The sequence below is a fragment of the Aulonocara sp. 'chitande type north' Nkhata Bay genome, linkage group LG20 (genome assembly GCF_057382095.1).
Source record: "Aulonocara sp. 'chitande type north' Nkhata Bay isolate Kocher_YH1m ecotype deep benthic linkage group LG20, A_spYH_male_GT1.1, whole genome shotgun sequence".
NCBI lineage: Eukaryota > Metazoa > Chordata > Actinopteri > Cichliformes > Cichlidae > Aulonocara > Aulonocara sp. 'chitande type north' Nkhata Bay.
This window is the reverse complement of record NC_141363.1, coordinates 19114042-19126429: the sequence shown is the minus strand read 5'-3', so window position 1 is coordinate 19126429 and position 12388 is coordinate 19114042. Positions and strand designations below refer to the sequence as shown.

Below are 12388 nucleotides of genomic sequence, written 5' to 3'. Positions count from 1 at the left end.
AAGGGTCCAAGCATCGCTCTGCCTCCTGTCAGGTCTTCAGATTTGAAACTCTGTTCTCACGCCGTACCGTTTATATTGGCGCTCACGTTCCCGAGGAGGGACAACACATCCTCGGCCCGCCGGTACGTTCTGTTTGTGCCACTGTGTAGCTCGCCGACCCGGCTGGTCATTGCCGACGTCTGGAAAAAAAGACAGCTGTCAGATTTTATGTGTGTTAATGACGCACGTGTGATACAAACCTGTGTGCTCTTCTTCCTGCTGCCTGTAAAACGTCGACAGACAGTTTGAACAAACGGAAACCGAACTGGCGTCGAGGAATCGTCGCCGTGAGTCTGGAATGTTAGCGTTAGCCTACGGCCCGGTGACAGGTCTGCATCATGAAGTCAGGTTTTTCCGATCACCCGTGAATGCACCACCGGAGACACAGCAGACCCCGCCCTCCTCGCTGCCCTGGCTCAGGATTAAAGCTCAGAGAAGAGCGGGCCTTTACAGGAGGCGCTCCCAAAGTGTGGATCTGGACCATCGGAACAATCGTGTGTGTGTGTGTGTGTGTGTGTGTGTGTGCGCTCCTCACTTTGTTCTGCAGCTCGTCGATGTCCTCACTGATGGTGCTGATTTCTGCCTCCAGCATGTCGGTGCGACTCAGGCTGTCTTGCAGTGTGTTGTTGTAGTCCTCAATGGCCCGCTGAATCATGGGAAAGTGAGTTTGATTAGTGCCCCTGCAGCACGGTGCTCGCAGCCTCAGGTGTGTGCTTGTGCGTGAACTCACAGCGGCGTCCTCCATGGACTTGTCGAGGCTTTGCAGCTGAGCCCGGGCCACGGAGCTGGCGTTCAGGCTCCTCAGCCGAGCCGACGCCGACAGGAAGTCGTCGTCGAGCCTCTCCAGATCCTCCAGCAGCACGACGACGCAGCTGTCGCACACTGAGAGAAAAACGCACACGCTGAGCTTCACCGGATTACAAACGCTGCAAAGAGCCTCTGAGTGTGTGAGACTCACGCTCGCAGTGGATGCCGTGCAGGTCCTCCGTCGGGACGCTGTACCTCTGCAAACAGACGTCACACTGTCGGCCCGTCATCCCGTCGGGACAGCGACACTCTCCTGTGCGCGGGTCGCAGTGTCCTCCTCTGCAGTCACACTCTGCAGGTGAGGGAGGGGCTTCAGGTTAAACACACCAACATGCAGCGCAGTGACTGATCAGGCCGCTGCAGCTGCCTCACACTGACAGACATCATCTGTTATTGGTCAGATGATGTCATTAAAGGCCGTCAGAGCCTTTAATGACATCATCTGACCAATAACATGGCGGCATGGTGTTAGCAGGTATCTGTGTGTGTGTCACGCAGTAGATGTTCCTGTGCTAATCTACCTGAGCTCTTGCTTTCTAACAGTCACATGCACAGGGAGGCTTCAGAGAGCAGCTTGGGGTCAGTATCACGCCCAAGGATATTTGGCAACCAGACTGGAGCAGGTGGGGATCGGACCGCCAACCTTCCCGCCAACCTTCCTGCCAACCTTCCCGCCTACCCCTCTTTTGTGTGATGATGTTTGTGTTTCCTCACTCTTGCAGCCGTTGGGTCCGTAGTCCCAGAATCCAGGAGCGCACTGCCGGCAGCTCGAGTCGCTCACTCCAGGCCTGCAGGCGCACTGACCGCTCTGAGGGTCACACGGCTGGACGAGCGCCGCAGCGGCGTCACAGTCACACTTACGGCAGCCGGAGCACGAGTCGAAGCCAAACGAGCCATCCTGAGAGGAGGAGTAACAATAATCTGAATGAGCATTTTAGAATAACATACGTGTTCTGAAACTGAGCAAACACGTCACCAACCGCAGGACTGACCTCTGACCTCGTTACATCATGAATCACCTGACCCAGCACGCCGTTTCTCCTCTTATACGGCTCGTTTTTTTGTGACTCATTTAGAAAAACGTATGTTTCCGTTGTATGTATGTTTTTAAAAAGTATTCACAGACCTCTTTCTGTCATCACTCTGTGACAGTCTGAGCTACATTCATATATTCTAAAGATGGCGCCGCCGCGTGGATCACTGTCGACTCCTCGTGCGGCTCTAGACCACTTCCAACATGGCGGCCGTGTTTAAATGACAGATGTTGTGGTGATGTGACCTCAGAGAGCGCTCTCACCTCGCAGCGATCGCAGAGCGGCCCGGTGACTCCGGGCTTGCAGCGGCACTGTCCGCTGTGCGGGTCACATGACTCGGTTCCACACGGAGAGCAGTCACACTCTGCATTAGAAAGCACACACACGCTGAATCCACCTGCAGCCTGCACTGCCAAACCTGATCACGTGACCGCGGGACGCCGAACTCACGGGTGCAGTTTTTGGCGTTAATGGCGTCGCCGTAGTAACCGGGGGCACAGCTCTCGCAGCGCGGCCCGGCCGTGTTGTGCATGCAGCTGAGGCAGTGTCCCGTCAGCGGGTGGCAGTCGGTGAACAGCATGTTGGGGTCCGAGTTCCCGCTGCAATCGCACGTCTGACACCGGCTGCCCAGAACCACCGGGTTGCCGTAGAAACCTGGGGCACACCTGTGAGAGAGGCCGACAGGTGAAGCATTTTTAACTGAAATACCTGATGATTATGATGGATACACAGCGTGTGGCGTTTTCCTTCCTACCAGCATCATTAGTTTGTATATTTAACTTTATCATTCATTTCATAAAATTATTAATTTTTATTTGATTTCTTAATGACTGAGAACGTTTCAGGGTGATTTCAGCACCATCAGCCCTCACTTCATCCTCTGTCTGAAACAGGCTGTTTAAGCTCCTCCCCCTGCAGACCAACATTCTTTCTGATTGGCCCTCTTACATGGGTGGAGCTCCTGAACCCTGAGTATTTGGAGACGAGGTCGCCCGCTGACCTCACTGTGAGGAGCAGGTTTAGTACGGACGTCTGGAGCGCGGCTCCACTCGTTTACCTTTCGCAGTTCGGTCCGGCGTAGCCGGGCATACAGCGACACTGCATGCTGTCACCTCTCTGCACGCAGCCCTCTGCAAAACTACAGACAGACAGGAAGGAAGAAGAGTGAAAAACTACAAATCAGGACAGCATCAAAGCACGTGGGAGACTCTTAGTTTGAAAAACAGGAAATGTTACTTGTGGCGTTCCTCAGGGCAGCAATGTGGGGCCTTTAACATTTTCAGCTTCCATATTTACTGATGACTAAACACTAAATGCGCCTGAATCATTGAACCTTAAATTCATGCTAAATTCCCAGTATTCCCAACAAACATACAGGAATGGGCTGAGGCATAGGGAGTGGAGGTACTGACTTGTTGGATGGAGCTCTCAGCGGGCAGGGGCAGCTGGAGCACGTCACGGCCTGACCATCCACGCTGTTGTTACCTAGGAACCCCCCCTGGCACGTCTCACAGTGGTCGCCGGCCGTGTTGTGCCGGCAGTTCTGACGGACAGAGACAAGAATGGTTAGAGATCCGTGACATCAGAGCGAGAGGACGTCAGGAGGCAGCGTGCAATCAGAGCTCCTCACCACACAGATTCCAGATCCATCCAAACACTGGTCCGAGTGTCCGTTACAGCTACAGGGAACACACTTCCCCAGGAACAGGCCGATGGTGTCTCTGTAGTACCCCGGAGCACATCTCTGCACACACACATCACGACCTTTAACCTTTATCCGCCATCACCGCCTCCTCTTTGCGAGTCACCACCCCAACAAACCCAGATCCAAACCCCGTCCCTCACCTGGCATGAGTCTCCCAGGTAGTTGGCGGGACACATGCAGATTTCCACATTGTTGGCGTGGCGTCCAACAGGCAGGCTCTCTGCACCCTCTAGCACGGCGCCACGCAGCGACACGGACTGGGCTGACTGGGAGTGCAGGGCTCGGATCTGCAGAGACTCCAGCCCGACCAGAACCATCATCAGCTCCTCTCGGGACACCGGGTTACCGGTCCGAAAGTGACGGAAACTTCCCTGTAAGCACAGGAAGGACACGAAGAAAACATCGTCATCGGCTCCGCTGTGAGGTCACGTTCTGACATCAGCTGAGTGACAGGTACAGGTGCACTAGCTGACCAGAGCTTACGCTGCACAAGTGTTTACAGGGAACCTCTAAAACGGCTTCCTGAGGCCTCTCATGGGGTCAGGAGTCAACAGCTTTCTAATATCACAGAAGAATGCACAGGTGACGTTACCTCAACGATGTGGACGATGCCCAGGTGAGGCTCCTCAGGGGACGAGTATTCTCTCTCCATGAACACCAGGGTCATCTGGTTACCCTGGACAACAGAAACAGGAAGTAAAGCTGTCAGCATGCTAACACACAGCTAACGCTACATATGAGAGGGCACAGGTGTGTGTGTCTGTGTGTGCACGTGCGTGTGCGTGCTTTGCACCTTGAGGATGATGTCGGGTTTCGGGGCCTCGGCGGGCAGAGGCAGCACGTCTCCTCTCATGGTCTGCGTGTGCAGACGGCACCTGAGATAGCCTCCGTAGGAGGAGACCTGTGCAGACAGGAGCAGATCAAAGCTCAGACACAAACAGAGCACCACGCGGCGTACAGGCTGATGAAACACAAAGCGCGGCCTGCAGTTTATCTGCGACAGATAAAACCTGCACGTCTGCTGCGCGCATGCAGGTTGCAGCAGGCTGCCATCTGAAGCCGGTCGTTGGAGCGTAACAGCGGGGGATTTAACCGTCAGAATAAAGGGTGACGCTTTCACACATGAAAGCTGCTGATCTCCGTCTGAGCCTTTGGTCGGCTGTGTGGGACGTGTCTGTAACAGAGCGAGGGATTCTGGGACTCTGTGAGGCCGTAAGCTTTAAAAACAGATCTGCACCTGGAGACGGCTCAGGCTCACTGCTGGCTCATCTTCACCCTCATCCTCTCTGAGTGCACACAGATCCATCAGATAAAGGCGTGTTCAGACTCCAACTACCCGCCCGGTTCTTACAGCACCTGACTGATCTTTAACTGGAATAACTCACCTTGTCTCCCAGGTAAGTGTTCGGAGCGTGCCAGTACAGCTCCTGATAAACATCGGGCACGTCGGTGATGTCGGCCTCTACCAGGTCCTGATCTGGATACACGATTACGGGGACTTCCTGCCTGTCGGCTCCCAGCAGCACCCAGCCCTCCATGTCCATGACCTGCAGAGACGACGCGGCTGCTGTGAGGCTCAAAGTCAGTAAATCAGTGAGCATGTGGAAACGTCACAGCATTCAGCAGCTTTCTGAAACTCTGTGAGCTCGAGTCAGGATCAGCTCGCTGCAGAAAAACTACCACAAACATCAGGTTGTGTTTAACAAAACAAGCATATTATGGGATGTAGACGAGCACCTCGGTGCGCCTCATGCTGGAGCTGTGGCAGCGGCCGGTGGCTCCGAAGCAGAAACAGCTGGTGCATCCTTTTGGGTTGGTCGGGTCCAAGTGGAACGTACCATCTCTGCACTGATCACAGCGAGGACCCTGGACGTTCTCCTGCAGGGGGAACACACACACACACACGCACGCACACATACAGCAATGTCAGACACACAAACATGACAGACTCGTGTACGTTTGTGCGTTTGTGTACGTGAGTGCAAACCTTGCAGAGACACTGTCCTGTGGACGGGTCACACACTTCCTCCTCGGCCCCCGCCTCGTTGCAGTCACATGGTCTGCAGTTGGGGTAACCGTAGAAACCGGGGGCACAGCGGTCGCACTGACGTCCGACGATGTTGTTCTGACATCTGGAAACAGAAAACGTTGTGCCGAATCTCAGCTTCTATAACCTTTGACCTCTGTCTGTGTGTGTGAGCATGTACTCACATCTTTGTGGGATCAAAATTGGAAGTTTACCAGCCTTGTGGGGACCAAAATATCCGTTTGAGGACATTTTTTGTGTCATGGTCACAGTTAGGTTATTGTGAGGTTTACAGTAAGCGTAATGAATACCTGACATGTGTGTGAGAAGTGAGGAAAGACACCTACAGCTGCAGTCTAGGGTAATAACACTGTTCACCACAAGGTGGTGCACTGGGTCAGCGTGAGCTTGATTACATTAGATCATTAAGAAGCTGTTCTCTTGTGTGATGGCAGCCTTAGGAAAGGAGGCGGAAGAGAAATGAGGTTATAAACAAAATAAACTTTAGAGCTTTTTATTGTCATTGTGCGGTTTCTTGCACAGTGAACCACAAAGGTGCAAAAGTAAAGAAAACAATATACAACGAGGAAAAAAAGCAAAATCTATGTATAGATATATGTGAGTAAACTATATACATGGTGTATGCGTAGAAACACTGAAACAGAAACATTGTGGGGCTGTATACAGGGCAGTTATATAATATATTAAATAAATAAATAAGAGTGGAGGGGCTATGCTCATTTGGGGTGGGGATGGTAATTCCACTGAGACCAAAATGTTGCACAGAACAAGGAAAGACTGAGATATTGCACATGAGATGGCAGCAACATAGTTGATCTGCCCCCTGGTGGTGAAAACGTGCATAACGGACACGAGAGAGGTATCAATCTGAAATTGAGCTATCCAAAAAAACCTCGGAGTTTGTAAAATTATAGAAACTTCACAAAGAAATGTTGCAGAGGATCAGGCAGTCGGAAAGTTTAAACCTGGCAGCTTCAGAGAGCACACAGCCACCGGAGCGAGACAAACACACACAACCCCTCTTTGTCCTGAGGTCGCTTCCTGTTCGTCTTACCTGCACTGCCCACTGAGCGTGTCGCAGCTCACATCGGGCGCGATGATGCCAGCGTGAGAGCAGTTGCAGACCTCGCAGCCCACCAGCGGGTGGCAGCCAAACGTCTGAGGCTCGCACTCGGTGCATTCTGGGAGGACGGTCCTCGGCGGGCAGATGCAGTCCCCCGTCACCGGCTCGCACAACCTCGAACCGCAGTTACAGGCTGCAGGTGACACGGGAAGGTGAGTGAGAGCAGGAACACAAGGGAGCGAGACAGGAAAAACCCCACGCGCCTTCTTCGCAGCAAAATAAAAGTTTTATGAATAAATAAGTGTGAATCTCGGACGCCGTCCCTGCAGCGTTTCATCGCGCAGCCTTACACTCGTCTGCACACTTCAGTTGTTCCATTTTTCTGCTTAAAGACGACTTGAAAATACAGGAAAGGTGAGATGGTGAATGATCTGTTCAGGCGAACACTCACGTCTGCAGTTGGGGAATCCCCAGTAACCCGTGGCACACGTGGAGCAGTCTCGTCCAATCACGTTGGGCCTGCAGCGACACTGACCGCCAAAGCGTTCGCAGGTGTCACTCTCAGCTCCGACTTCGTGGCAGGCACAGGGCAGCGCGCCGTTGTTGACGAAGGCTGACAGAGATATGGCCGAGCTGAGGCAGAACGGCGAGGAGGAGGGACTGCGGGAGAGAGGAAGAGTTCACACCTGTGGGGATGACGCTAACACGCTAAACTACTGCCCAGCATCTTCACCCGCTCACCTGATGTAAAAGCTGTTTTGACCGCAGAGTCTGATGAAGTCGTAGGATTTGTCCAGCGGCTCCTCGCTCAGGTAGCTGGAGCTGTAGCTCGACTCAGGAACAACCAGCAGGTAATCCTGCAGACACGAGGAAGAACGTCAGCTGCTGCCTCATCTCCACCTCAAAGGAAAAAACTATCCCTGAACGTCATTCTGCAGCATCAAGCGTAGCTGTGATGCAGAGCAGCGACACTGACCAGCCACAGCGTCTTCCCCGCGGGTATCTGCACCGTGACGAGTAGCTCGTGGTCCGTCACATCCAGAATGATCTGATTCTCCGACACCAGGACGTCACGGCAGCCGTAAGCGTGAGGACAGAACGAGGCGTTGACGTGTCCTGAGAAACAGGAACAAAATAGAGCCAATCATCAGCCCCCAGCACCAGAAGCTGCAGTTCCTCTGATGCCCAGCAGAGGCAGCAGTGAGTCAGTCCCACAGGCTTCTAAATGATTTTAAGCCTAAAAGTTTGCATTATTGGGGGCGTGGCCTCTGTTACTGACAGGCGGCTGTAGCTGCTAGCTGTCTGCTAGCTTCACCTGACCTCTGGGCCTGTTTGTGCTGTTGGAGCCTTCAGGAGCATTTTTAGTGACATCATGTGACCAATAACAGGGCGGCGCTCCAGTTTTGATGCACAGTGAGATTCATGATTTTGATTGGATGTTACTGATTAGCAGGTATCGCTGTGTGTGTGATGCACATGCAGTCTGAACATGTTTCATTACAGCTTTGAAAACTGAGCCTCAAACTCCAGCCACAGGTTTAGGTCCATCTTTTATATACAGTCTGTGGTGAGAATAACCTGACTAGCTTGTCATCACTGACGGTGATGCAGCAGATCCAGGATCAGACTGTGTCCTTACCCTGCCAGATCCGCCCCCCGTTAATGAAGACCTGTACGGGGTAGGTGGGGTGCAGAGGCTGGTGGTAGTGGAGGATGAAAACGTAGCGGCCGAGGGCATGGACCCGGGCAGAGTACATCACTGCATTCTGGGTAAAGGAGGCGACGGGAGAGGAATGATTACGGTGTCAGACACATTCGTGGGATTTTTATCGATCCTTTAAAATGTGTGCACGTCTCAGTCGGGTTCTGTAACTCCGTTATGTTTCACCTGAGATAAAAACGGATCGCGTGCGACGTCACGCATATCTAAACTAAACACCCCCCAACAACACGCCCCATCACCATCAGTACCTGCAGCGAGTCCAGCCGCACGTGGTCGGTGTTTTCCGCTCCGAACGGCGGTCTCTCCAATCCCATCCAGTCTGGCTCCTCTCTCAGAGGAGGCGCAGCAGCAGGGGAGGCGGGCTCCTGCAGGGTGGAGGAGCTCTGGCCCTCCTTCAGGAACAGAGAGTCTGACGGGGTCAGGAAGCGTGAGGGGACGCAGGAGGAGCTGTCAGGTGAGAAGTGTCCGTGCGTGCCGATGCAGTGGACGCGCGGGGCTACGTGCTCCATGCTGAACTGCTGTCTGGGCACCAGGTACACTTTGTGCTGAAACACATGTGCAACACGCATTAGGATCGAGCTGATCAGGTGACCGATCATGTGATGCGAGAGTGACTCTCACCAGGAAGAAGGTGGCTCGGTCAGCGGTCAGCTGGATCTCTGCGTCTGAGGGGAGGGAGAAGACCGCCACTCTGTTCCGCTCGTCGACGGCCACGACTCGACACAGGAAGCTACACACACACGCACGCACGCACACACATTTAAATGACTTAGCATGAGGCAGCGCGCTTTCAAACACGTCCTTCTCTGTAGTGGGGGGAGGAGCCTTGCAGCTTACCTGTATCTGCACTGCAGCAAGGTGACTCTGTGTCGGTGCGTTCTCGCTCCCGGCACGTTGACGGTGACGGACAGCGTCTGAGGAAGCTCTTCTTCGCTGGAATACTCGAGGACCAGGACGTAGTCGCCCGGAGACGAGAGGCGCCCTCGCAGCTCGACGCTGATCTGCGCAGAAACCGAAGACGTTAATTTAACCTGCACGTTTCACCTGTGGACACATTTCACGGCTGTCTTACATCCAAACCGCTGCAGACGGCCATGTCGGGGTGACGCGGGGAAACCTTCTCAGTCGGGCAGGGGCGGGGCAGGTGGTTGTCGTTGCGGCAGCTGGCATCGTTGCCCGAGATGGAGGGGAAGGAGTCCAGAGACAGGTACTTGTAGAGCAGACAGCTGAGAGAGAGACACACACATCAACGCATCTAAACATCTGCTCCTCCCTCCGGGCTCGCACCAGGGATGTGTGTAAACACGACGCTACAGAACCACTAACAAAAGATGAATGACGTGAGCGTATTTACTTCTGGCTGGCGTCGGGGGCGGGGCTGTAGGTGCAGGGCTCGCTCACTCTGATCTGCAGGATGGGAGCTTCGTAGTAGGCGCTGGGCAACAGCACCAGGTAATCCTGCAGGATAGAGCAGCAAAAGTCATTCCCTGTGCACACGTGGTGAGGGGAGCAGCACGGAGGCACTGGGGTGGCGGTGGGTTGCAAAGTGGTTTACAGGTGTGCAGCAGCAGCTTACACAGCCTCATTCTCAGAATTACAAACAGCTGAGCCATGATTTGTCACCACCTGTGTATTTGCACGTGTTTGCGTCTCACCAGCAGGACTCCCTCCGCCTCGATCACCACGGTCCAGGTTCCCGGGTTCAGCACGAAGGGCTCCACAAAGGGAACGTTGACGAAGGTCGGCTCCACGCTGGGAGCGAAGACGATCGGCTTGGACTGTTCGGAGCCTTGGACACAAACCGAGACGTTAGGAATGAGCACAACACGCATTCCTCCCCTCTGCTGCTCTGCTACTCAACTTCTACTGATACTTTCATGCGATTGGTGGAGAACCTACCTCTGCGGCTGCTCTGATAGGCTGTTATTTTACCCTTGGTGGTGGTGCCCTCAGAGCTTATGTATCTGAGGATGAAACGAGTCAGATAGACGTCTGCCTCGCTCATATAAACCTGAAGCCTCACCGCAGTCTACGAGGACATCGTCCAAACAGAGGACAGGAGGGAGGGGAGAGGGAGGTTGGAGGGCAGACAAGATCAACATTTGTCCTCAAATCCCTGAAACCTGCACTGATCTGTGGCCCTGAGGAAAGACACAGCGCCGCCACCACCAGCAGCCAAACGCAGCCGAAGCGCAGAGACCGAAGCGTCGCGAGGAAATCGAGAGAGAGTAAGAAGACTTCCCACCTCTCCTGATTCCTGCGCTGCCATGGAAACACAGAGTCCCCTCCCAGCACTTACAGTTCCCGCAGTGGTGGCTCCGGCCGTCCTCCACGACCGTCATCCGGCCCCAAACATCCGAACCTCGCCGGTTAACATAACGCAGCACCACAAAGAAGACGTCCGGAGAGTCGACCGACACCGACACCAACACCTTCGACTACCAAGGGAGCAGAGAGCAGGACGAGGAGCAAAGTAGAGGATCAGAGGAGGCGCACAGAGCGGAGGAAAGAGAAGGAGGAAGACGAGGGGCAGGAGAAGGAAGAGCAAAAGAGACGCTGAGTAAAGGAGGCAGAGACGACAGAAAACACTGACACAGAAACCAGGACAAAGCGACATAATACAGTCTGTCTGCTACGCTCACACGGGACAGGAAGCAAACATTTGAAATGCATGCAAGAGCTGAGACGCAGTCCTGCGACATGTCCCAACAACATGCAGCTGGGCCACAGTAACATAATTACACAATAACTGCACACACTCACACATTATTTTAAACAACGTCAATCAGATCCTTCCAATAAGGATGAAAAACATCCTACAGCTCATGTGTGTCTGCTGTTCCTCTGCCGTCCAGCAGAGGCAGCACTGAGTCAGTGTTTGGTGGATAATCTTCTCTACAATCGAGTTTGCACCATTAGGGGTGTGGCCAACAGAAAAGGTCAAAGGTTATGGTCCTACCTGAATTGGGGACATCTGAGCATAACCTCTCCAGCTGAAGTTGGGGAACTCTTGGGGGTTGTAGCCGAATCTCACCGGCCGGCCGTCCAGCATGCTTCCCTCCTCAATCTCAAACTTCAGGTGATGGAGGTCAGGGAAGTAGTGATCCGGACGAGGTCTGCCGGCACAGGAAGTTCAATGAAGTGAAACGCACAGGCATGCTGGGATGAAACACGGACTGAAGAACTACAGAAACTCAGGCCGTGACGACCCGAGGCAACGACAGACATCTCTACATTTAACCACATCTGTCTGTTACAGGAGACTAGAACTATGGGAAATGGAGTCCTAACTTAGCTTCACTGCAGTTAAACTTCCTGAAATCTGTCTGAGGTGTGCTGAACTCACAGGTTACACTTTGGCCCCTCCACGCTGGGTCTGCAGCGACAGTGGCCGCTCCTCTCGCCGCACGAAGGACCCACGGCGCCACCGATGTCACACTGACACCCTGAAAAAACAACAGGTTAACAGCTGAAACAGCACACCTGTACCTGAGTGCTCAGAGCACCGCTCACCCCGGCAGCCAAAGTAGTCGCTCTCCTGCAGGTTGAAGAAGCCATCTTTGCAGGTGGAGCAGGTTCCGCTGCAGACGTTGGGCTTACAGTGGCACTGACCGCTCTCCTGCACACACCAACAAACCATCTCAACCATTAGCATGACAACAGCAGCAGCCAGGACTTTATTAGAGAAAGGGAACGAATACAGGAAAAAAAAAACCAAACAGGCAGCGACCTCCTGCAACCGCTCACCGACCAATCAGTGAACAAACATTCACTAACACCACAGGTTACCTGAGGTCAGCTGACTCACCTGAGCACACTCGGCCACGGCGCTCACCGTCCCCGCCACGTTACACTCACAGTCTGCAGAGAAACAACCTCAGGTTACTCTGTGTGTGTGTGTTCCTGTCTAGCTATCTTTGTGAGGACCGAAATCTGCATTCTACCATACTTGTGAGAACCAACAATCACT

The 12388-nt window shown here is 53.6% G+C and overlaps 2 protein-coding genes across 4 annotated transcripts in view; one reads left to right on the top strand and one right to left on the bottom strand.

Moving 5' to 3' along the window:
• Window positions 1-12388, top strand: part of LOC147305434 (uncharacterized) — a 479902-nt gene that overhangs the window by 118874 nt on the left and 348640 nt on the right. The window lies entirely within an intron of this gene.
• The window catches only part of lama5 (laminin, alpha 5), a 72977-nt gene that overhangs the window by 21456 nt on the left and 39133 nt on the right, over window positions 1-12388 (bottom strand). For 2 of the 3 annotated variants that reach the window (XR_015126587.1, XM_086276860.1), the window contains exons 19-50: window positions 12227-12279; window positions 11932-12037; window positions 11765-11864; window positions 11378-11534; window positions 10718-10856; window positions 10074-10207; window positions 9773-9876; window positions 9491-9644; window positions 9256-9419; window positions 9040-9148; window positions 8667-8963; window positions 8335-8461; window positions 7672-7811; window positions 7437-7552; window positions 7147-7355; window positions 6687-6888; window positions 5573-5717; window positions 5323-5463; window positions 4971-5132; window positions 4379-4486; window positions 4178-4261; window positions 3726-3956; window positions 3511-3624; window positions 3293-3423; window positions 2938-3018; window positions 2331-2545; window positions 2144-2244; window positions 1561-1744; window positions 998-1138; window positions 770-921; window positions 575-685; window positions 68-179 (exon numbers count right to left, since the gene is read on the bottom strand). Coding sequence is in view for 2 of the 3 variants with exons in the window: in XM_086276860.1 (XP_086132986.1) it covers window positions 68-179; window positions 575-685; window positions 770-921; window positions 998-1138; window positions 1561-1744; window positions 2144-2244; window positions 2331-2545; window positions 2938-3018; window positions 3293-3423; window positions 3511-3624; window positions 3726-3956; window positions 4178-4261; window positions 4379-4486; window positions 4971-5132; window positions 5323-5463; window positions 5573-5717; window positions 6687-6888; window positions 7147-7355; window positions 7437-7552; window positions 7672-7811; window positions 8335-8461; window positions 8667-8963; window positions 9040-9148; window positions 9256-9419; window positions 9491-9644; window positions 9773-9876; window positions 10074-10207; window positions 10718-10856; window positions 11378-11534; window positions 11765-11864; window positions 11932-12037; window positions 12227-12279 (4524 nt within the window). In the remaining variant the exon portion in view is untranslated. Of the gene's footprint in view, window positions 1-67; window positions 180-574; window positions 686-769; window positions 922-997; window positions 1139-1560; window positions 1745-2143; window positions 2245-2330; window positions 2546-2937; window positions 3019-3292; window positions 3424-3510; window positions 3625-3725; window positions 3957-4177; window positions 4262-4378; window positions 4487-4970; window positions 5133-5322; window positions 5464-5572; window positions 5718-6686; window positions 6889-7146; window positions 7356-7436; window positions 7553-7671; window positions 7812-8334; window positions 8462-8666; window positions 8964-9039; window positions 9149-9255; window positions 9420-9490; window positions 9645-9772; window positions 9877-10073; window positions 10208-10317; window positions 10448-10717; window positions 10857-11377; window positions 11535-11764; window positions 11865-11931; window positions 12038-12226; window positions 12280-12388 lie in introns of all 3 variants that reach the window. The other variant, XM_086276861.1, reaches the window with a different exon arrangement.